The following is a 23,228-nucleotide window of genomic DNA, read 5'->3' as shown; positions in this document are numbered from 1 at the left end:
AAACCTTGGGCAACTGCATCTAGGACTCAGCCTTGGTACATGGGGCTCCTCTATCCAGGCAACCCTAGTTCTTTTCTAATTTTCAAGTAACATTATGAAAGACACTCTCACTGCTACACATTGTTGACCCAGTTGTTATTTTCATAGCCTGTGAGATATTTATGACGCTAGATAAAAATCTTGGTCTATTCTAAATTCATCTTTAATTAATTAGTGTCACAGAGATGGTTTATGGAGTTGTCATACTGTATGTCACTGATGTGCTCAGAACGGAAACTAAGTTGGCCTGCAGTTTCAGTGCTTTTGTAAGACGCATACTTGGCCTCACTGTATGTCTGTGAAGCAGACCTAGAAATCAGCTGACAAGAAGAAAGAAAAAAAAAAATTGAATTTGCTCTGAGGAAGGTTGTTGAATTAATACGTATGATTGAATTAAATCAGAAGAAATGATTTCAACTGGATTCAGTGCACTTAATGAACAGGCAAGTATTCCAAACTGCTTGTACGGCATAAACTCCAGTCTCTCAGAGGGGCACACGTTGTAAAGGTTGTAATTTTAATGTTGTGTAGCTGCAGGGCACATGAAAATTCACCCATTACTGAAAGCAGAAAAAAACACACACACACACACACACACACACACACGCACACACAATAAAACCAGCTGGACTACAAGATACATTTTGTTTCATGTAAAACAACTTTAATGAGTTGAGTTAATTCTTCAGATTTCTCAACTCTGATGTCAGAGCACAAATATTTCACAGATAGAATACAGGCTGAGCCGTTGACTAAATACACATCAACTGTGTCTATGTGCTTGTGTGTCTTTCAGTCTATAAACAGGAACTGAACTGAAGAGTTACAGACTTCCATTTCTTAACATTTGTTGTCGTTCTGAACATTTATGCCAGGGTTAAATTTTAATGTGTGTGTGTGCTGGTTGAGGGAAGACTGGTTTGTCTTGTTTTATGGTCAGTTCAGCTGTGACTGGACGCTGGAGGACCTGGCTGGGCTGGTGCTATCCCATCAGGCTGTGAGGACGGGTCTGAGACGGTAACGGAAGAAGTTAGCATCCTCGCAACTGCAGTATCTGACTCAAAATAGCACAAAAACAGCAACAGTAAAAAATACTCACACATGCCATTTGGAGCTCCAGGGTGTCGAGGGGCCATTGCCTGGGCATTTCCACTTCCAGGCATCATTCTGTTGGGCATGGTCTGGCCTGAAGGAGGAGGCAGGGCTAAAATATTGCGAGAGAACTACAGATGAGCTTAGCAACAAATAATCATTTAACAGATCATACACTGGATGCCCTTTACTGCATTAATCTGTGGGTTTGTTGTGTTCTTAAAGGGTTAATTCATGTCATTTCTTATAGGGTGTTTGATTTTTGGGGGGGGGGGGGGTGTGTGTGTGTGTGGGGGGGGGGGTGTTGTGTGTGTGTGTGTGGTAAGACCTGAATGCTGCACTGTGTATCCAGGCTGCTCCCTCTGCTGGCGAACCTTCATCTCTGCTTGTTTCAGCTGCTCCGTATGGAACGTCTGTCTCTCTGACAGGAGCTGCTGCCGCTGCTGCTCCAGCTGCATGATACACACACACACACACACACACACACACACACACACACACACACACACACACACACACACACACACACACACACACACACACACACACACACACACACACACACACACACACACACACACACACAATGTATTAATGACACCTGCTGGTTTAAAGACATGTTACTGTTGCTTCTGGATACAAACTAATGTCAAAAACTAGCCATTAAGAGCTTTTTTTAGATCCTATGTTCACTCACTGCCTCCTTCTCACGGTCCATGATGGTCTCCAGCTCCTCAAAGTGCCTCAGCTTGATCTCCAGCTTCTTCATCTGGGTCTCCACCAGCAGAGCTACCAGGGACTTGATCTTCCTCTCTTCTACTGCTGCCAAGTGCTGCGAAGTACATGGGGCGAAGATGGAGAAAGTTAGAAGAACAGAGACCACCATAAACGAGCAAAGAGTGCATTTGACAGTTAAGAAGGAAGGAAAAAGAAAAAGTTAGTGGAGGTAACAGATACAAGAAGGAAACGCTGAGGAAGAAGAGAAAAAGATTGGGAGGTGGGAGATGGGTGGAATAAATTGGGTGTGACAGAGCGTGGCGAGGAGTGAGAGAATAAATTAAGAGACCAAATGGAAGAAAAACTACCAAATCAATCAACTAGAGGTCAGGCGACAATTGATCTAACTAAACATCTTGACAGAAAAACATTTAAATATAATATATTATTGCTAGAAAAGTCTTTATCACAGTAACTGGCCATGATTGCAGACAGAGGAAAAGCAGACGTACATTGAAACCGTGGAAACTATTTCTGACTTTACTGTTATGTTTAGAAATAACAGAAGTATGCTTATTTGCTTTCTTGACAAGAGTTAGATAGATAGTTAGTATATTGACACCATTCTCATGAAATGTATGTTAAATATGAAGTCAGAGCCAGCAGATGGTTAGCCTAGCTGAGCACAAAGACCGGAGATGATGGGGAAATGACAGTTCTGTAATAGTGACAAAATTGGCCTACCAGCACCTCTAAAGTAGTCTAACAGTCACTGGATTACTATACATTTTAGTTTCTTAGTTGAATTACATCATTATCAAAACAACAATGTCATGCCTTTCACCAACTTGGGCTTTGTGGTAATGTAACACAGCCTCTGGTGGCCATATTTAATGTGTATATTAACATTTTTATTTCTTTTTTGACTGGAAACTCTTTGAACCATAAGCAGATCTGCCTGTTTTTCAGATTAGATTTCTAGTCATTACTTGTCAGCCAACCCAAGGACCTGGTCACTGTGTTGTTAGTATATCTGATTTGGAAACCGATTAAAGCAGACATGAGCAAAAAACAAATTTGGAATCAAACCCAATTTACCAGACTATTTATTTCCTTTTCAACCTGGATTAGAACTGTCTTTTTCAAATAATCTCTTTTGCTCTACTGTATATCCTTCACATACTCAATTATATGTGCAAAGTAAGTCTTAAAATAATCTCCAAGATAGCTAGAAGTTGGTTGCTAAGAGACCAGTGACATAACTGACAAAAGCCTCCATTTGAAACGACAACCATTTCTTAATTTTATATCCTGTGATTGGTCTGTGTTGACATGAAAGGGGGGGGGGACTCTACCTTGGCCTTTGTTGCAGCTGAGGCCAGAGCAGCTGCTGCTGCCGTGGCAACACTGCCCTCCACCAGATCTTGCTCCATGACTCTCCCCTCGTCGACGTCTCCCTCCCGCCGCCCTACGCTCTCCTCGTCGTCTCCTCTTCCTGGATCAGAGAGAGAATTTCTTTAATACAGGCAGACATGCACATTTACACACACACACACACACACACACACACACACACACACACACACACACACACACACACACACACACACACACACACACACAGTAAATACAAATAAATACAAATACCGCACATATTTACATACCGTCTCTCTCCTCTGAGAGTATATTTTCAGCATTTTCTCTTTTGACTCGTTCTTCTTCCACTTTGGCCGCACTGGGTTCCACCTTGAGTACATCTGCCATTAGAGGGACCTGAAAGACATCCACACACAAAGTAAGTCACATAAATCAACAGCAGATACAGTAAAACTCTCTCTAATCTCCTATTCCTGTTTTACCTGATGGGAGGAGTTGGTCTCGATTTTTTCTGCATCCATTGATTCTGAAGAACAAAGGAAAACAGAATGGGAGATGCATTGTAGACAGCGTAGAGAAACAGATTCACCTGTGTGTGATTATGTGCACATATATTATATATTATTATATGTTACAGTCTTACCCGTTTTGTCAGGCTGGTTGGATGCTTCAGAGATCTTATCCACCGACTCTTCCTGCACTCGGGAAAACTCCTCTGAAGACAAAATGTAGAATCACTACACATATACTGTACATATAGTATACATAACTTCAAACTATAACCCAACCAAGGCCACGGACAAATTAACACTCCTTTCTCTGTCCTCTCACCCAGCGCGGCCTTAGCTGCCGATGACGCCACCCGTGGGTCCACCACAGATGCCAGGAAGGCCACAGTGCTCATGACGGGGTTTTCTGATTGGCTGAAAGGCACGGGCTGGTACGCCAGTGGGCCGAGGGAGGCCGAGGAGTCTTCTAGGTACGGGTCTTCTATTGGCAGACGAAGGAAGTGGAGGATACACTCATCCTGCGTCCTTGAGCCCACATGCTCAGACACTTTGTTCCAGTCATCTCTGTAGACCTCTAAGGCCTGAGAGAGACACGAAAGAGCGACAAAGTGGTCACAGGCCAGGCTGAGATTAAGTTGAAAAACCTCAGGGATTATGTGAAAGATTCTCATGAATCAAACAAACAATTTCCCTTTTAAGAAGGCCATGAGTCATGTGTAATATCTATGATAGAAAGCCAAAAAGTGACTGTCTTACCTCTAATAGCAAGAGTGTCTCCTGCTCTGTCCATTCCCTTCCTGCACTTGCTCCTTTAGTCTGAAACAGGTGTCAAGAGAATAATTCTAATAACCTTTTAAACAATTACAGAGACTAGTTAAACAAATAAATGGAAAACATGAAACAAGATTAAACCTATTCGGGTTTTAAAAAACTTTCAGTGTGTTTGCATTGTTACGGTGTGAGACCTTAGGGTGTTTCTTGGTGTAGATGTCGGAGCGCAGACCAAAGTTTTGGCAGTCTGAAGGCTTCTCTCTGCTCTTTTCTGGGAAATACAACATGTGCTGCGAGGCCGACACCTGCAAGAGTGAGAGGCAAAGTTGATTAGGAGGCATTTCAGATGATACAAACGTGTTTCAAATACTGTTCATCTGTGTGAAGTTGTGGTCATGTGCTCTGTATGTCTGTTTTACCTGCAGGGGTTTGTGTTGTAGGGGGGCCAGCCCGGACGGTGTGTCAGCTAGTACGTTGAAATGAGGCGTGGGTGGGGGTCCCATGGGGAGGGGTCTGCTCTCTGCATCCACCTGGTAGTTGATCAAACCCCACTGCTCCAAAAAGGCATGAACCCTGCATGCAAAGAATTTTTTTCTTTCTATTAATTTGACTGTTTTCCAGCTGTAAAACCATCTCCAAGGATAGAAATATGTAAATAGAAGTCAGCATGTGTCGTAATTAAAAATAAAAGCTTTTCAGATTTCAGGCCCATTAAGCACGCCACATAACATATTTCTTCCCAGCATTAACAGATTTAATTCATTAACACATTTATATTTCAGAACACCCACACACTATACCTAATTTAGCAGATGCAGCAGACGTTGCATGGCAGCAAACACCCACATACTAAAACATACCTCATGACAGCACAGACGTCCCCGGTGAGGTTGCGCCTGCATGACGTTGAACTGAGGTATTCCTGGGGATTGAGCCGGTACGTGTCAATCATGAAGTTACGGTATGCCAGGTAGCTGCAGTGTGCAGGAAAAATCATGTTTTTAGTCTTCTCATTTCCATCATCTGATAAGATTCGAATAGTGAAATCTGAATGTCTGCCATACTCACATTTCTGGAGATTTGGACTTGTTCTTTCCATTAAAGAATTCCGGTAATGCACGTTTCTCTATCGAGTGAATGCTGGAATACATAGAAAGGAAGGAGGATAAGTCTAGAGTAAATGTCACAACAAAAACAGCGTGAACATCTGTTTGTTTGTTTTATTTACCTGTTGTAATTGAACCAAGATGTGTAGCTTGGTATTATGATATGATGAGTTTGTTCTGTGATGTTGTCCTCTCCCTCTGACAGGCGAGGTATCTCCCCTCGCCCCTCTTCATCTTCCTAGACACACACATACACATTGAGTATATTTAATAACAGTGACACTAGACAAGACACTAATTGATACAGACTAACCCGCCCTTCTGCAAGATTCTGATTGAGAAAAATGACATCATATTCACCCTTCCTGGGAAATCATCTTCCGGTTCGTCTGGAAAAGACAAAAGTGAAGGAAGGGTGAACACTCAAGGCGTACACACACACAAACGAAACATGTTTCATAGCACTTAATGTTTTAAACTGGTAGAAATATTTTGACATTCCTCCTTAAACATTAGCTATAAGCCGTGTAAACCTACCCAGGTCAGCCATGGTCCCTCCTTTGACGGGAGTATTCTCACTGTCCTTCTTCAGGTTGACTACAAGAGATGGAGACACATTACAAATTGTCCAGATCAGAAATGCTACCTTACTGAATACTTTGATGTGACTAGTCTAGTCTTATATTTTAGTGTTTTACCGATTTTAGGTAGTATAACCTCCTCCATGTTAGGAACAGGGGTAGGGTCCTCCATGTCTTTGGTCAAGTCTTCTTCTGGCTCTTCCTCTTGTGGTCCACGCCTTCTCCTGTGCACACACAAAAAGCAATGCTGAGGCTGCACAGTGAAATGCCAAATCTTCTCCTGTTTGGTTAAAACGGTTGTTTCTTACCCCTTCTTTCCTTTCTTCCTGCCTTCAGAGGAAGGAGGAGAGGGGGAGCGTCTTCTTTTTTTGGAGGGAGTGGATTTAGAGTCCTGCGACACAGGATGGAGGGTAGACGAAGAGTTTTTAGCATCATTAACTGAAAAATCAAAGATCTCTGCACATTTTGAAAATGAAAGTTTCGTGGTTCACAGTTGCCTCCATTTCCCACCAAGAATATCTGCATATCAATTAGAAAGGATTCCCTTCACAGGCCCTCCAGTTCGCCTACAACTTCACACAAACCTGGTCGTCTCTGAGGTGAATACGCTGGCGGAGAATGATTGGTACATTCCTCTCATCCACACAATAGTCCTCCTCATTCATCCATTCATTGAAAACGTCTGTGTCCAGAACCCAGCCAGCATGGACCTGGAGGAGCACACACACCCACAAAAAATTTGAATGAATGCGGTACTTGCTGGTGTATCTCATCAAGTGGCCAAAATGAACACACAACACACCAAATAACAATAAAACTGACTTTGGCAGACACATCAAAGGCTTTACCTGTCAAGTTGCCTGCTGAATATTTGAGATGAAATCCTATAAAAGCCTACATTATTTATATAGTCTCTAGTCTGTTCTTGTGAGCAAGCCAAGAGTTCATTTTCTGACATCCCAATACAATCTCATGTTGTGAAATGTCAGATATTGATTTATGGCTTGATATAGTAGAAAAACATTGTTACGTGATCAAGTACATAGAGTGTTATAGCATTTGGTGTAGTTTTTTTGTATGCATGTTGCTGTACTAACCCGCCACGGCTTTTCTGAATGTGGCGGCTCTTCAACCTCTCCTTCAACATCACTTGAGGACAGCCAACTGTCATAACTGTTGAAAAGTGACAAGAGTACAGACATAGTAAGTAAGTATTCTGTTTGTGTATGAGCATCTGTCTGTGTGTGTGTGTGTGTGTGTGTGTGTGTGTGTGTTTGTGTTTGTGTGCTGGGACATTACCTGTCAGGGTGCATGCCCCAGTGTACCAAGACATGTTTATCTTTCCGCATGACAGGACGCATCCAATCATCTGAAAATAAATGTGTATGAAACAAATTATCAAGTACAATAAGTATCAAGCAAGATATCAAACCCAGATATACATTAAACTCAAACTTAACTGACCTTCTTCTGTAGATGCCGGTGAGGGGTAGATGTGGTGGCTGGCGAGTGTTCGGTCCACAGTGAGTGTACCCTGTGGAAGGACAAACTGTGAGACAGGAGCACTGAAATGTAACTCCTTTATAAGAGCTACACTGGGCTTCATAGTCTCACTATTTTTTAATCACCCAGACTTGTCTCTGTATACTTTAACCTATAAACATCTTCTCCTTCATCGGGCCGTCTAACCCTCTTTCTGCTCATCTTTAACACTCTAATGTTACCTTCCTTCTGGGCAGAGATGCTAATTCATGTTGATTTGTTACAGATGAACTGTAAGTACGGATATTTAACACTCTTACACTGACCAACAATTACAGTGTCTGCTGAATTGATTTTAGTGATGTGTGACTGTGTTAAAGAGACCATGACTCTAATTCACAGAATCCAACCAAACCAATCTAAACATTGTTTGCTGCACACAGTCCATCGATGTATGATGAAATTACAGCTTCAGGATATAAGCTGCCTGAACATGAAAAATAAATACAAAACCCCCCCCAAAACACTCTAACTTTACCTGACGTTTGGTGATAATATCGGTCAGTCTGCTAGCCAGCTCCTGATCCAGCGTAGGGTCAAGATATACCACAGGCAGTGACATAGAGTTGTTCTGTAGACACACAAAAGGGTTAGGGTCAAGTTCATTAGCGGTGTGTCCTCAGTGGGCTTATGTGTGCATTTAGGTGTGTCTCTATGTCACCTGGATCAGCGCTTTTTCAATAGTACCAAACATCTCAACGTTCCTCTCAGTTCTGGATGGATTCTGCAAGTCAAACCTCCGCCTGTAAAAAGGAGGGAAGGGAGAAGAGATGCTATGAAGAACATTGCTGTGAAAAGGCAAAGACATTAATTAGAGACCTGCAACTCACCAGCCTTGCTCAGCCTTGAACTTGTAGGCAGTGCCAATAATGTGACAGAGTCCACCCCCTGGTCGCAGGTCCAGGAAGCATTGTGCCTGCAGAGAGATTGTACAATTAACGGTTTTGTTGATCTTTTGCATGTTTTAGCCCATTTTTACCAGACCTTCTGTCACCAAACTCTTTACCCTTTTAGTAAGGACTACAAGTGAAAGAAGCTTTGAGAATAACTGGGTTTTTATCCTCTGTTATTCTAATTCCAACAAGACAGGGTGATTGCAGTATAGCATTTATGTCACTGTCAAACAAACATTATCTATCCAATTACCAGTGTATTTCTAGACTAAATCAACATAAATAAAAACATTTTGAGATTTTGTAGACTGCTAGAAACCACGGGGATATTGTAAATTCATAATACTCGACAATTATAAAAGACAGACAGTGCTAGACAAACTCACAGGCAGTTTGGTGAGAGCAGGGCTGGCAGCTTGTCTACCAAAGGCATCCTCTTGGAACTGGAGGAGCTGCAGGGTCACTGCAGCCAGAGCCTGACACGATGGAGCATCCACCAGCACATACTGACGGACACACAGACACAGACACAGACCTTTCGTAAAAGGATTTACGGAAAATCTTTCATCCTCATACTTTAATGCAACCTGAGACCTGCTGCATTGTACCGACAGTCTGACCAACTTAACTACTGTATTCTACATTTGCACTTTATTTTTTTTAAGTCATGGATTTAATTAAATAGAAACTGCAATCCTTAATTCATCACACAAACATTCCTGTCCAGTGTAAAGGTAACGTTATCCAGCATGAGACGTTTGTTTACAGTCTGAGCCATTGGACTTGCTAGCAGGGGGCGGCTAGCTCGTTAGCTAGCTTCCTAGCCCGCTGACTACCTTTTTGTAGTGCTTCCCGATCCACTGTCGCACCACCTCCAGCTGGGCTAAAGTCTCCGGACTCTCCCAGAACCTAGCGGACGGACTGCTGTCTTTTTTCCGGTGTGCGGATGTTCCGGTGCTGGCTTGGCTCGTCCCGGGAATCCCAAGGTTTGTTCCTCCGGACATTGTGGCCATAATAAAACGCGATAAATCTCAAACGGGAGAACAAAACTGGCTAGCGCGCTCGCTAGCCTTCACGCTCTCGCTTTCTCTCGCGAGAAGCAACGCGATTGTCGCAGTTCGGCATAAGGGTTTTTCTATTTATTTTAATGTTTAACTCTCTTTGGTTTTCACGTGTTTTTTCTATTTAGATATGTGCTTTTTAAATGTATTATTGTAGGTTTAAAATATGCAAAGAATTTATCACATGCCCAACACAATACACACGTTTGTTACAAACCAGGGCTTTTACTTTGAAGTGCATTACATTACAAGGAAATAACTGCGCAAGACATGTAAACAGAAGTGAAGGGAAATTGGTTAGTAGCAACTCCTTTTTAAATGCTTTAATCCAAAACTGCCCTTAGAATTATTGTTTTAAAAATTTACTTAACATACCTATTTATAACATAACTTAAATATTTGCTTTCTGTTTATACGACATGTTTTAATTGCAGTAATTTCCGTTGTGTGGTAAATTCCCAGCAGTCAGAAAAACAACTTCTGTCTATCTGACTGTCTGCTGAGCAGTGGCAGCGAGGTTGTTAGGATTATTTTCCGTCGCATTCTATAATTGGATATCTGGAAAAAAAAAAAAAAACCTCCAGACTCCACACACCCTCAGACCAGCCTTTATACCCTGCGTGGCACTGAAGCACCAGCGCCCCAGTCAGTCATTCATCTTCTCTCTTCATGTTTCCCTAGGCCCTGAGGTCCTATGGGGGTCCATGGGCTGACCACCTATGTGGAGGGGAACAGACACCTCCTCCAAGACGTGAAGTTCAGGGACAGTCGTCTGGTTATAGATGGCTGCAGTCTGTACTACCGTCTCTACTTTAACAACGGTTTGGACCAGCAGCACGGAGGGGACTATGGTACTTTCACCCGCCTGCTCACCCAGTTCCTCTCTGCGCTGGCAGCCTGTAACATCCAGCCGTATGTGGTACTGGATGGAGGTAAGGATGCTGTGCAACTGCTATGCCTCTTATTATAGGAAACTTTTTACAATCTATAAAAGTGTTTCCAAGTACTATATACTATTTTTATATACAAGATATAATTCAAAGAGGGTAATCTTCCAGAAATGTCAGCCAAATACTTATTTGATAGAGGTAGTTGGTAGTTTTTTTTGTTGTTTAAATGAAATCTTCCCCAAAGTCCTCACCGACAAACGTTTAATTTTGTGTCTTTTTCCTGTGGTTATAAGGGATTGACCCCAGTGACAAGAAGTTTTCCACCCTGCGCCAACGTCAGCAGTCCAAGATAAGAGAGGCGGACAGTCTTTCACACGGCCGCAATGGCTCTGTCCTCCCCCTCCTCACTAGAAATGTCTTCATTCAGGTCCTCATCCAGAGAGGAGTCCCACTGGTCCAGTGTCCAGCTGAGGCTGACTGGGAAATCGCATGTTTGGCTCACCAGTGGCAATGCCCGGTTCTGACCAATGACAGTGACTTTTATATCTTTGATCTTCCAGGTGTGGCTAGCGATGTATTCTTCTAACTATACTTTTAGTGCTAGTGATAGTATCGTGCTTGGTTTTTCTGTTGTTTTACATATTGTTTATGTGCTTTGTTGTCTTATCTTAGGGGGTTACCTGCCACTCCGTTTTTTCCAGTGGACCAACCTTAATGGTAAAGCCTCTCACCGCTACATCTCAGCTCGGTGCTACACTACTAAAAGGCTGTGTGGTTTGTTTGGGGGCATTAACCAGGAGCTGCTACCCTTATGTGCCGTGCTGACTGGTAATGATTACAGCGCCCCAAAAGATGCTGAAACACTCCTCGATCTGTTAAATCTCAGTTCTACATATTGTAGAGGTGGCGGTAGGGGTAAAGGTTGCATATCCCGCTTTGAGGGCATCCTCCTCTGGCTGTCCAGTTTTTCCCATCCGAAGGAGGCCCTGGAGGAAGTGAGCAAGCTGATGGGCGAGGAAGGCAGAGCTGGAGGTGGCAGGGGCAAGGGAGGACAGAAGGGTGAGCTCAGTTCGCAGCTGTGGGCAGCTATGCAGGAGTACCGCATTACCCCTCAAAGCACTCTGGCCCGCTGGTTTACTGAAGGTAAGGCCCCTCCTGGAAGATGGAGCTCTGGGCTGCCAGAGCATCTGTCGCTGGCAGCTGCCCAGGGACTGTTGTCTCCTTTTGTGGTAGATGCTGTGGTGATGCATAGGGTCATGCTCATCCCACAAGTGGAGAACAGCAGGCTACCCAGCAGCCACTGTAGTGCCAGAGCCATACGCCAGGCTGTATATGGGATAGTACTGCAGAGAGGCCCAGATGTCCAAGCATTGGATATGAGGGTGCAAGAAAACATCCAACAGGGAATGAAAGGTGGGAGAGGGCGAGGGGGGAGGGCGAGGGGAGGTGGTCAGTTTGGTGGAGGTAGGGGTCAGAGCATTTTACCCACACAGCAAGGTGCAGCTACAGTGCAGGCTCAGGGCTTGTGTGTAATTGTAGAGGAGTACGACCGTCTGGATCTGAACTTGAAGAAAAACCAAGTCGAGGCACATCTGCCCAAGACCTGTATACATCTGGATACACTTGGCCAGGTAAACATAACAACACACATTATGTATGTTCTCTCTAACAGTTTTGGTTTATATAATTTCGGAATTTACAGTTCATACTTGTTAGTTGTGATTTGGTTACATTTCCCAATGTTCTCCCTTAATTTCATCCAGGCCCCTGTGGCAGTTCGTCATGGTGTCCTGTTAGAAGTTTTGGGGGTGAGGGAGTCTGCCCTGGCCCCTGTTCCTCTCCACCTTAGGCTGGCTGTAGCAGTGACAGGCTTCTGGCTGCAAGAGGCCAAACCAACACCCTCACAGCTCCAGCTCCAGGCTTTGGTGCTGGGCATGGTTTACGGAGAGCTCTCCTGGAACAGCGAGTGTGGAGCTACACACTACCAACATGCTGGTTGGTTGTTTTGTATCTAACTACAATGTATCTCATCGACAAAGCAAACAGTGATCTATCCTTAATGATCTCAAACCTGTTGCTGCTGTGTATCATCCTAGTCCCACAGCAAAACTGGGCTGCAGAGCACAACGTGTGGGCAGGGCTGAATAAACTATGTGTGAGGCCAGGGGAGAGACGGGGCTTGGATGTCGGAGTGGCTCACAGTTTCAGCCAATGGCAGGCCTGCCTCTGGAGTGCACTGTGTCTCAATCAGCTATTGCTGCTGCCAATGCCTGAACCCCACCTATCATGGTAAGACACAGGGACATGAAAGAGCAGAGATACTGCATGCATTTGTCACTCATAAGAACTAGAAACTTTTCTCATGGAGTTGTCATGCAGTTAGTTTTAGTTTTATTTGCAGACGTTTTGAGATAACCATCTCTTGAGGAATACCATCCCAATACAATAAAGGTTGATTGAATTTTGTTTGTGGAGCTTGACACATTTAAATTACATTTTAAAAAATCAAGAGTAACTGGGACATTGCTTCCATAAGAGCACATTGCTGAAGAATTTTTTAAAATGTAATTTTCAATGTTTTGATTCGATTCATGTTTTTATTGGGATGGACCTGGGGGGTGATAAAATCTAAAAATATCTGCAGATATAACCATGGTAATTTGGTTGCCTCCCTCTCCCTCTGTGTCTGTATGTCACAGGTTGTTCAGTGGTACCTTGCTGCACGGCCTCATGAGGCATCTGAAAGGGGGCCGAACTGCTGAGTCCCTTCTTTTCGGGGGTTCCTTGTCCGGACAACTCTACTCCTCCCTACTGGAAGCCGTGATGAACTGCATCTCTAAAACCCATCCTTATTGCTCGGCAGGAAGGGGGAAAAGAGGCGGAGGGCGGGGAAGGAGAGGAAGAGGAGGGCGTGGGAGAGGAGCAAGGGGAGCCAGGGGAGGGGGGAGAGAGACTGAGGAGATAAACAACAGGTTTGCTCTTCTGATGAACGAGGAAGAGTATGATTATTGCTGAGAAGGCAGAGTAAAATGAAGGCTAGGGGCCAAATGAGGGAGGACATTCCAGTGTTTTATGAAACGCACTCAGGGAATGATACAAATAATGATTGTGAAGAACTACACCCTTAAATGTATACCACTGAGCTTCTACATGTGTAATTGTAATGCAAATTTAACCTTCCTCTGTAATATTTTCCAGCCATCTCAAATCGGGACGTCAAAACATCTGATATCAGTTTTCCCCCCAAGCACACGCCATATGCCATATTTTAGCAGATTTATAAGAGCTTTTATTAAAGTAATGTCATTGCAACAGTTAAACATAACACTTTTACTCAGCTACACTAACACAAGATTTAAACAGTGAATGTAGAGACGTCTTATTTTATCATCTCTGTAAGCCAGCAGATGCACTTCAGTTGTCCCCTTGGAAATTCAGTTTTTCATACAGTTGTATGGCAGCTAGTGTCATTCTTAATGAGCAACTCATGACATCTTATGCCATTTTAATATTTGCCTTAATACCCATGAATTTGGTGCTCATATTTACTCCTCTTTGTATATTAAAATATATAAATCAAACTTTTTTTTTTTTTTAAATGGTCACATTCAGCAAATTTTTACTTGTTACCAGATATGACTGAGAATAAAATGTTTACTCTTTCTCTATAGTGTCCAGCTGTAAGTTTCAGTGCGTTACCAAAGCACCCATATAAATATATACACACAACATCACCAGATAAATGCAGTATATCTACACTCTGCAAAAACATTACAATATTAAGAAAAAAAGTTTTTAAAAGACAAAAAACATTTAATAAAATTTCTAAGCCAGTCTGAGTATCCTAACAATCCTCTGTTATTAAAAGTCCCCTTGTCTTGCACAGTTAAATGTTAAACCGACTGCTCGACGTAGTAAAAGAACACCATGCGTGCTCTTAGGGCATGACAACTCAGGCCTTGTGTTATGTAAATCATCTCCGTAGTCGACTGGAGGCCTACTGCAGAAGTCAACTCTCACCAAACATCAGCTCTTAATATACACTAAATCTCTCGTCCTATGAGGATGATGAGGTTGGGGCAGATGCAGAGGCAGCGGCTGCAGCGTGTGACTGAGAGTCTATGAGGTCCATGTCTTCGTCTTCATTAACTCCACACGTGTCGACCACGCAGATCAGGCAGCTAGTGACGGGAAACGCTCGCACCTTGCTGCAAGTCACCCACCTGAACACACAGAAGGAAATGGACTGAGAGGTTTATAATCAAACTAGTATTCCTTTCTACCGTTAGTAACAGAATTCAATGTCATTATTTGGGACATCAGCAACGTATTTATTAATTAGTTTTGAGTGACATTTAGTTAATACACCAACCTGTCAGCGTCAGTGTGGTACTCCAGGACATGTCCGAGCCGTCCCACACCTTGGAATCCCGCTAGGACATAGATGACGTCACCGACCGCTGCGCACTTCACCGTTACGCCTCGCCACGGCATTGCAGAGGCAGCGCGCCACTCGTTACTGGCAATGTCGTAGTACTCCACTGAGTCCAGTCCACCTACAAAAAAAAAAAAAAACACCAAAAAAACTGTACAGAGGCAGCTGGGACACTTGCTACTACCATATGCTACAGCAACTATGTACAATTGTATTATTAATATATTACTATAGTAAAATCCATTTGTCGTACCTAGTGCCCCCTGCCCTCCAACGGCATAGATCCTGTTGTTGACCACTGCCACCCCATGGTTCTTCCTGGCCTCTCTCATCCCACACAGCTCCCTCCATCTGACAACAGAAAGATAAAGAGTGTAGCCGAGAGCACAGATAATTGTAGCAGTACGACATTATGAGATTTACCACATTATTGTCAGGTGAAAAAAACAGTTGTGACCTTAATGTTGATAAAAGAATGTCCCTGCTTCTTTGAGGAGAAATCTGACCTCTTTAAAGGCCTTTCAAAAAAAACACTGATATAAATATACACACTAGTCATTTCCTCACATTGTCTTTGTAGTTCTTGCTGTTGTCAGCCAGTACATATCAAAAAGGCAACTCTCTTTCTATTTCATTTTCACTATTACATCAATAAACACTATAAACAAGCCTGTGCAAACAAAACAGTTGTGTTGTTTGCAGTTCATAGCTGGATGTTTATGATGACTCACTGTTGTGTGTTGGGGTCGTAAACCTCACAGTTGTTGAGGACCCTGCCCGACACGTTGTTGCCCACCGTTCCTCCGCAGACGTAGATGAGCCCATTGGCCTCCACTGAGCCGTGGCTGCAGCGGGCCATCAGCATGCTTGTTTTCACCTGCCACGACTCTGTTCTTGTGTCGTAGCATTCGAAAAGGTCGAGGGCAGAGCTGCCTGCAGACATGCGTGCAGGAGTACACCATGATTAAATGCTTTCAGAAGTGTGTGCTCTTTCCATCATGAAGGGTGGATCACTAACCCACTCAGTAAATACATAAACCTCCTCAATCCGAGGTCACAAGTTCACCCCCTCCACCTCCCTGTGCTCACCCACTTCCGACCCTCCAGATGTGTAGATCTTGCCCTGGGCGGCGCAGGCTGCCAGGCTGTCACGAGGTGTTGGCGGACCCAGCTTGGAGTACCAGCTGTCCTTCAGGACGTTGTAGCAGTCCATGCGTTTGATGGGGAAGAGCTGTGAGCCACCCAGGATGTAGACCACATTGTCCCAGAAGACAGCTGTGGCGTCCCGGCGCTTCTCGAACGGGCAGCGGATGTCTGTCCAGCTGGAGTCCTGCATGGAAAGCCAGGCTGTCACTTAAACACAGGCACAAATGATTTCAATAGAGCTCACTACACAAAAGGATAGCTATGTTTGTTTCTGATACATTTGATCCGATTCATATGAACTATACATTTTTACAGAGCTATGAAGCATATATATCCATACAACATTTACTGACTCAACTGCCCCTGTGGGTAAAATTTGTTTGCATGTGGAGCCTGTTACCTTGGGGTTGAAGTAACGGCAGGACTGAGGCTGGGAGCCCCCAAACAGAGCGATGCGGTAGTCGTGCTTCTTGCGTCGTGGTCGGCTGCTCTCTCCCAGATCCTCCCGATCCTCCAGGGACAGCAGGTGGTAGCGCATCCCACCTGGGACAAAAGCACAGGATATTGTTTTGTGTTAGTGGGCTCATGTCTACCCAGCAGACATTAACACTAAAGCAGTTTTTGCTTGCTCTGATGAATCTGAATGATTTACAAATGTATATCCCTACAAGATATTAATTCAGGGTTGTGGCTGCAGGAGAGTTTCTGTGGTGGCTCGTATGTTAAACATCTGCAAACCTTGAATTTTACCTTTACTAATAATGAATATTTAACCGTTTACTACTATAATAGAGTATGCTGCAGATAGTTTAGCTAAGAACCAAAGTATTGTAACAATATTTTCCAACTCAACGCAGACAATGCCAACCCCTTCCTCATTAACCCATGTGTTGTGTTGCTTCACATGAATACAATATACACAGAATTGTATGAGTTCATTATGTCAGTTTATAAGTTATATATTTTGTGTGTGTGTGTGTTTCTCTCTCTCCTCCCACTCACTGATAACCATCTTGAGGCACTGTGGGTTGTCCTGGATGAGGGGCTCAGCCTGCACTGTCTTGGAGAGGAAGGTTTTGGAGACCAGAGGAAAACGAACGCACCCCAACACCTCCACCATGTACTGTTGCCGGTTACACACATCGTACTTCAGCCAGCGCACTGCAGCATCATAAATCTAAACAAAAAATGCAACGATAAAAACGTATGTGACATAATTTGCAAATTTTACTAACACACACACAAAAATTCTTGGGAACTTACTGTTTTGCTACGTCCCCAAACTTAGGCACCCAAGTGAAATTCCACTAAAAAAATGTGTACCTGGGCCTCAGCACGAACAGTGAGTTTGTCCTGGTGCAGCAGATGTGTGACCTGTGTGACGTCAAGTTGCAGGAACTCGTCCAGTTTGTAGACTTCAGTGAAGTGGAGCTGGAAGAAGTCCTCTGCTGCTGCCTTCAGCTCGGGACAGTCCATACAGTCCGACAGGGCGGAAATACCTGCAGGGGGACAGGAGAAAGCTCATTCAGTCTAATGATGTTAAGTTATTGGCAGGCCTAACCCAAACACACAATTAATCTAGCATTTAAATAAACAAAAAATCTTTATTTTACTTCCCAGGATCTTGCCCTAGCCATAAAACGTAATCAGGAACAAGCACCAGTTAAACACACTCAGTTGGAATTATTTGGGCCTGGTTGTTTAATAATTGATCCTGGTGACTCAATAAATGAAAGATCAAAGAGCAGCAAATTGTAGGGTAAAAGCAAGTGAGATAACACTTAATTGTATTTCTGTTCTTACCAAGGCAGTTTGTTGCATCAATTTGTCCTTTAAGGAACTCCACACACATCTTCTTCACAGGCTCAATCTGGTACTGGTTGGCTGCATCCAGCAAAGACTGGACGTTGCTGCTGTTCACCGAGATCCTGGTACACACACACACACACACACACACACACACACACACACACACACACACACACACACACACACACACACACACAGTACCATCAAAGAGGTGTTTCTGATGGAATTTGCTGAAAGTAACATTCAGAATAGGATGGTCTAATATTCTAAGTTAGACTGCTTTTCCTTTTATTATTGGCATGAGCAGACCACAGACTTTAAGTTTCACTGTGAGCCTCAGAAGGACCTTTCCTCCGTGTCATGCTCTACTTTTAGGCCAAGACTCTTACCGAGCTGTGTAGATAAATTCAATCAACAGCTCAATGATCTCAGGCTCAGCACTCCTGAGCTCTACCTCGTGAGACATCGACTCCATCATTCTGGCTGGAGGTGCGGAAAAAAAAGAGAGATTAGACTTCAGAGAAAATAGGAACATAACAACAATATGTGGCACCATGACACATTTTTCCTGCTATGCTTCACAACAGTTTAGGGAGCCTGCATCATTTATAATGCACAATATTACAGGATTTTGGTTATAAAAATGAATAACCTGATCCCCAATCCAACGCTTGTTTTTGTCTCTCATTAAATTATCAAGAATGATAATTTCTTCTTATTAAAATGTCAATACTACTAACAGATTACGACACTTTACAACAAGAGGTGCTTATTTACATGAATTTTGCAACACTTCTGCATCTGTGGCCTCCTAAAATACAATATCCCTTTAGAAATCACAGGCAATTAGAGGCGAGTTTCTCACTATTGTGGTCCACTTGGGCTCAATGTGCTTTTGTGTTCACACTTACTGGTGAACATGAGGCTGAAGAAGTGGCTGGCAGCGGCCAACACTACTCTGTGGGCAGGAAAGTGTTTCCCCTGAACCACCAGGGTCACATCACAGAGAGTACCCTGAAGGAAACACACACACACTATCAGGACAGGCAGGGACGCACACATACAGTATATTCGTCGTGTGTTTAGTATTTTCTCTCTCTAGCACACCTGTTTCCTCAGGTTGTTCATGACTCCCATGATGCTAGACAGCTGCCTGTACTCCTCTTTGGTGGCACACTTCCTCTCGCTCTTCTTCTTGGAGCTTGGCGCCTTCTCTGGAGAGGCAACCCCCGTCATGTCAGCCTGATTAAAGTAACCCGTTCAGTTGGGTCAAACTACAACCCTGTGAGCACCACTGCCAGCAGTGTGCAGCTGCAGGCTCTTTGTTGTCACTCCACCGCTGGCAGCTTCCTTGCTAGCAGCAGCCAGTCAGCAGCTTGTTGGGATTTTATGACCTAAAAAGCCGCCACGTTGACGGCAGCTTCTCTTTAAAAACTCGTAGAGAGAAACTCAGAAAGGTGGACTTGCTGTCAGGTATTGAAATAGTGATAAAAACAGGTTAGTGGGGTTTATTTTGGAAGCTAACGTTAGAACTCAGTCTTAAACCGGAGCGGCTGTGATTTGCTCTTCGTGTGGTCGGACCATTGACTGTGTATGGGTTGGGCACACTCGCGCTCGCCCTCTACCGGCAGGCGGTAGAACTACACATTGAACCTGCAGGAACGTGGAACTGATTTATTCTTAAACTCAGTTTATAGATCATCTAGAAAATGTGTTTTAGTATTCAGAACGAAAAACACTTAGTAATACGTAGTTATAGTAATATCAAGTTTCATATTTTATGATATTAATAGCCAAAGAGCTGATACAACTATAATGGCAACCTGCCTTCTGTGTACCTGCAGCAGCGGCTCACCTGTGGTGCACCTGTCTGTTACATTCATATCTGCACTGTAAAACATAACCAGGAAGAAAAGTGTTTCACGAGTCAGATGACGCTGACGTCATGTGGAATGCGGGCTGCATTGTCAGAAATATTTGACCTGAAAACCAAACTTGAGAGAGACTCGAGTTGCAGAAAATGCTCCGTTTTATCTGCTGTTGTTGCTTCTCAAGCGAAAACTCCGACAGCGAGGTATGTGTTGAGTTTTACATATATATTCATGATAATATAGAGTGGCTTCATTCGAGTTCAGACGAGAAACTTGACCTCCGCTTGAGTATAATAATGAGTTATAGAATAACTCATTACTATCCTAAGTGAATGTGAGATTAGTGAGGACTGCACCCTTTATAGCCTAAAGCTGAAGTATATTTGAATTACGCTGTACAGTTGTTACAGAAAAAGTACCCATGACAGTATTTAATTGTGTCTCAGAAGACGAAAATAAAACTAAACTATAATGGCATTGTTGTGTCACAAATACAGTGAGGCAACAGAGTAGGTCTCCATAAAGGCAGTGTTAACCACATGAGTTTAAGTAATTACATGCATCCACACGCCTTATGAGCAGTGTTGGGCTAATTACAAAAAAAAGTACTTTATTACTCATTACTCTGTACTCTTTTCAAAAGTAATATTATTACTTAACTTATTACTCCCTACCAAAAGTAATAGTTGCACTACTAGTTATATTACTTTCCCCAAAATATTGTTAATTGTGCCCTTTCTCCCCAAATGTCAGACTTACAAAGATTAAAATCCAGGTTTGTTTGTCAAAATCAAAGTAATGTAATATTTCCAGCTGCTGAATGTAAGCGTTAACATCTTCCAAATTAGTTTCCTCCACAATTACAAAAATGAATCCAAGTCTGTGATTGGATTGTTGGATTTCAAATCAGTAGGCTGTGACAACAAAAGTAATAATGTGTAAATGTATTAGTAATTCGTGACACTACTAGTTACTGGGAAAGTAATATTATGTTATTACTAATAATGACTTACTGCCCAATACTGCGTGTGAGTGCTTTGTGTCTCTTTTTGAAAAGTGCCAGTAAAAACAAAAATATCTGCTATTTCAGAGGCAGCCCCTCCTGGACCCCAGACCATCTGACCTGAATGAAGCTGAATCAGCCAGGCAGACCCGGCCAGCACACAGTGGTACATCATCTCTCTAAACGTTCATGTGTCTGTCTCTCAAACCTCTATGCTTATCGGGGTTAGGGAAATCCTAATCTGCTTCCAATGCATAACATTGTGCATAACATTAAACTGCTGAATGCTTTCTTTTTCTGTGTCTGTTGTGTGATACTGTTTTCCCTCTCAGATTTGCAGACTGTGAAGCGCATTGGTAGGCTGGTGATGAGGCGAGTGTGTGTGCCAGAGCTGGACCAGAGGTTTTCTGACATGGCTGAGACGTTCAACGAACAGCAGCAGCGCTATGAGGCCATGGTCCGACACATCATAAACCTGCGACAGGTCTACGGCTGTAACCACAACGATAGCCTGGCTTTAGCCGAATGTGTGGGGAAGATCAGAGAGGAGCATGGTAAGCGACACACTCAGAGCTCCTGCCAGTACGGGCAAAGTGATGGCAGCCTCGCGTTTCAGTTTCCTTTGTTTCTCTGTTTCAATCTACATTTCTCTCCACTTCCAGAGGCCAAGTACAGGGTCTCCCTTAAGATAAAGGGCTATGACTTCTCCCTCAGTGTGGTTCCTGCGGGGCCAGACGGGGAATGTGAGGAGGAACCACTGCCTCCACATCTGCGATTGGCTCAGGATGAACTGAAGGGCGCTTCTGAGAGCGCCAAGGCCACCATCTCAAAGGGTACCACACTTCAAGAGTTGATTGGCTGGCTGCTCCGTAGCAAGGATCAAATGGCTGAGCAAGTGAAAGGGGCTGCAGCCTCCTTCCAGGAGCAAGGAAGACTGAATGAGAACCTGGAGGAGAACATGAAGGAAGTGAGGAGGGCGAAGGAGTTGTCGCTGGGATACAGACAGCGGGCCGGAGAAGTCCTCACTGAGGCTGCACAGATAGCCGGGGCTTATCTGTAGTTCATACACATTTTAAATACTTTTTATTAGAATCCACCAATTACAATACACATATTATGGGATTCAAACATTTACAAAGGTTATACACACTATTACTATACAATTATGGGTATGGGATCACTGACTTACAACCAGACTACCTGTGACAGCTGAGATGGAACATCATTTTTGCTGTCTAGCTATCTTTTCCTTGGTAAACTTGCCAACTGCAATTTGCATTCATATCATAGCATTTGCAACAACATCAGAAGTGTTAGATAATGAGACACGATAATGAGTGCGCACACAACGCCATGCATGTATTTAAACACTCTGCTTTGCAGGCCATCGCTGCCTGTTGTATAAAGTGTCCTGCAAGAACATGAAGACTTGTGATTATATATGCCTTTTAAATGTTTTGTTAAAATTTTAATAAATAGCACTTTATGCTCTTTAGACTCACTCTAACACTCTAAGTACAGTGTATTGCCTGTATAAAGACTAGTGTTTTCCTGGATGGGTGTAATTTTACCAGCTAACATAAGGGGGCATTGCAGACTCACTTTATTATTAGTTGCACTTCAATTCTTATTCCTCAGATTTAGTTTCTCAGAACTAGCCCTACATGGATAAAGACTCCCTATATCTCAGAATCAGGTATCAGGTATTTTGAATTTTGTACATGATTAGACACTTTGCCATGAGGAAATATTGTAGAAACTAATTAAGTTAGAAAGTTAAGGCTTTGAACTGTACTGAACTTGAACTGTGCATAATGCAATAACAGGACACAGTCTCATATAGCAGCAATGGGAATTGGACCGGAGGTTTGTTGTGATTGTGCCTGTAGTGTTTTGTTATTGTAAAATTCAGAGGGGGCAGATTTGCTGCTCATTATCCACTGAATCCCATGCATTTATTAACTGATTAAAATCTGCAGCTTTCCATGAGCTTTTATTGTGAAAGCAAACAAACACATGGTCATATGCCATCTTGATAATTAATTTTGGAAAATCCATTGTTCCAGAGGTCATTGTCAAGTGGTCATGCATAATTTATCGGAGGGAGACAGTTTTAGAGCACTGCTTTCGCCTTAAGCTTTTACAGATTAATTTGCCATGAAGTGTTCAGGATGTAGTGGCTAAAACCTGAGAACGAGTTGTTCATCTCTAAATGGAAAAGTGTGGGAAATAAAACCAGGGCTTTGATACAATTTCATAAAAAGAATAGTATATGTTTAATAAAGTCTTAAAGACCTTTATTAATTATGTCCTTCGTGACTTTTTATTAGATACCGTGTTAGTGCGACTAAATGGTTTTAAAAACTGTGACTTGTGTTGATAATTA

General features: G+C 43.1%; 4 protein-coding genes across 5 annotated transcripts; 2 read left to right on the top strand and 2 right to left on the bottom strand.

Moving 5' to 3' along the window:
* Nucleotides 1–677: 677 nt before the first annotated feature.
* smarcc1b (SWI/SNF related, matrix associated, actin dependent regulator of chromatin, subfamily c, member 1b) lies at nucleotides 678–9,720 on the bottom strand. The gene is made up of 28 exons (XM_051389787.1): nucleotides 9,464–9,720; nucleotides 9,014–9,133; nucleotides 8,565–8,650; nucleotides 8,396–8,477; nucleotides 8,213–8,305; nucleotides 7,657–7,726; nucleotides 7,492–7,561; nucleotides 7,290–7,365; nucleotides 6,777–6,902; nucleotides 6,501–6,583; nucleotides 6,310–6,416; nucleotides 6,149–6,208; nucleotides 5,972–6,000; nucleotides 5,734–5,849; nucleotides 5,574–5,645; nucleotides 5,366–5,479; nucleotides 4,925–5,078; nucleotides 4,700–4,810; nucleotides 4,491–4,550; nucleotides 4,057–4,315; nucleotides 3,869–3,940; nucleotides 3,708–3,751; nucleotides 3,513–3,621; nucleotides 3,204–3,343; nucleotides 1,829–1,963; nucleotides 1,460–1,583; nucleotides 1,139–1,243; nucleotides 678–1,048 (listed from the first exon to the last, which is right to left on the bottom strand). The coding sequence occupies exons 1-28, from the start codon at nucleotides 9,638–9,640 to the stop codon at nucleotides 981–983; spliced, it is 2,862 nt and encodes a 953-aa protein (XP_051245747.1). The 5' UTR covers nucleotides 9,641–9,720; the 3' UTR covers nucleotides 678–980.
* On the top strand, nucleotides 9,476–14,246 carry aste1b (asteroid homolog 1b). 2 transcript variants are annotated; one of them, XM_051389789.1, is made up of 7 exons: nucleotides 9,476–9,613; nucleotides 10,370–10,620; nucleotides 10,872–11,138; nucleotides 11,251–12,209; nucleotides 12,342–12,573; nucleotides 12,675–12,867; nucleotides 13,278–14,246. In XM_051389789.1, the coding sequence occupies exons 2-7, from the start codon at nucleotides 10,383–10,385 to the stop codon at nucleotides 13,591–13,593; spliced, it is 2,205 nt and encodes a 734-aa protein (XP_051245749.1). In that variant the 5' UTR covers nucleotides 9,476–9,613; nucleotides 10,370–10,382; the 3' UTR covers nucleotides 13,594–14,246. The 2 variants fall into 2 exon arrangements, with proteins under 2 accessions (XP_051245749.1, XP_051245748.1); XM_051389788.1 differs by lacking the exon at nucleotides 9,476–9,613 and adding an exon at nucleotides 9,771–9,984.
* klhl7 (kelch-like family member 7) lies at nucleotides 13,845–19,539 on the bottom strand. The gene is made up of 12 exons (XM_051389790.1): nucleotides 19,076–19,539; nucleotides 18,880–18,982; nucleotides 18,358–18,451; nucleotides 17,963–18,087; nucleotides 17,483–17,658; nucleotides 17,162–17,336; nucleotides 16,560–16,702; nucleotides 16,103–16,343; nucleotides 15,745–15,946; nucleotides 15,267–15,364; nucleotides 14,951–15,134; nucleotides 13,845–14,801 (listed from the first exon to the last, which is right to left on the bottom strand). The coding sequence occupies exons 1-12, from the start codon at nucleotides 19,202–19,204 to the stop codon at nucleotides 14,636–14,638; spliced, it is 1,836 nt and encodes a 611-aa protein (XP_051245750.1). The 5' UTR covers nucleotides 19,205–19,539; the 3' UTR covers nucleotides 13,845–14,635.
* A 99-nt stretch (nucleotides 19,540–19,638) lies between these two features.
* On the top strand, nucleotides 19,639–22,343 carry si:ch73-345f18.3 (uncharacterized). Its single transcript, XM_051389791.1, has 4 exons — nucleotides 19,639–20,042; nucleotides 20,930–21,008; nucleotides 21,175–21,396; nucleotides 21,505–22,343. Exons 1-4 carry the CDS (start codon nucleotides 19,989–19,991, stop codon nucleotides 21,900–21,902), a joined length of 753 nt encoding a protein of 250 aa, XP_051245751.1. The 5' UTR covers nucleotides 19,639–19,988; the 3' UTR covers nucleotides 21,903–22,343.
* The last annotated feature ends 885 nt before the right edge of the window (nucleotides 22,344–23,228 follow it).

The sequence above is a fragment of the Dicentrarchus labrax genome, unplaced genomic scaffold, assembly GCF_905237075.1.
Source record: "Dicentrarchus labrax unplaced genomic scaffold, dlabrax2021, whole genome shotgun sequence".
Classification (NCBI taxonomy): domain Eukaryota; kingdom Metazoa; phylum Chordata; class Actinopteri; family Moronidae; genus Dicentrarchus; species Dicentrarchus labrax.
This window is presented reverse-complemented; position numbering and strand designations above follow the sequence as displayed.

Bases quoted from the DNA above. Each gene is read 5' to 3' on its own strand.
- si:ch73-345f18.3 (XM_051389791.1), top strand. From the start codon at position 19,989: ATGCTCCGTTTTATCTGCTGTTGTTGCTTCTCAAGCGAAAACTCCGAC. The intron at 21,009-21,174 runs GTACATCATCTC...TTTCCCTCTCAG, and splicing joins GACCCGGCCAGCACACAGTG to ATTTGCAGACTGTGAAGCGC. The intron at 21,397-21,504 runs GTAAGCGACACA...CTCCACTTCCAG, and splicing joins GAAGATCAGAGAGGAGCATG to AGGCCAAGTACAGGGTCTCC.
- smarcc1b (XM_051389787.1), bottom strand. From the start codon at position 9,640: ATGGCCACAATGTCCGGAGGAACAAACCTTGGGATTCCCGGGACGAGC. The intron at 4,811-4,924 runs GTAAAACAGACA...TCACTCTTGCAG, and splicing joins TACAACACAAACCCCTGCAG to GTGTCGGCCTCGCAGCACAT. The intron at 3,622-3,707 runs GTAAAACAGGAA...GATGTCTTTCAG, and splicing joins AGACCAACTCCTCCCATCAG to GTCCCTCTAATGGCAGATGT.
- aste1b (XM_051389789.1), top strand. From the start codon at position 10,383: ATGGGGGTCCATGGGCTGACCACCTATGTGGAGGGGAACAGACACCTC. The intron at 12,210-12,341 runs GTAAACATAACA...AATTTCATCCAG, and splicing joins ATCTGGATACACTTGGCCAG to GCCCCTGTGGCAGTTCGTCA. The intron at 12,574-12,674 runs GTTGGTTGTTTT...GTATCATCCTAG, and splicing joins TACACACTACCAACATGCTG to TCCCACAGCAAAACTGGGCT.
- klhl7 (XM_051389790.1), bottom strand. From the start codon at position 19,204: ATGACGGGGGTTGCCTCTCCAGAGAAGGCGCCAAGCTCCAAGAAGAAG. The intron at 16,344-16,559 runs GTAACAGGCTCC...CTTTCCATGCAG, and splicing joins GCCGTTACTTCAACCCCAAG to GACTCCAGCTGGACAGACAT. The intron at 15,947-16,102 runs GTGAGCACAGGG...GCATGTCTGCAG, and splicing joins ATCTGGAGGGTCGGAAGTGG to GCAGCTCTGCCCTCGACCTT.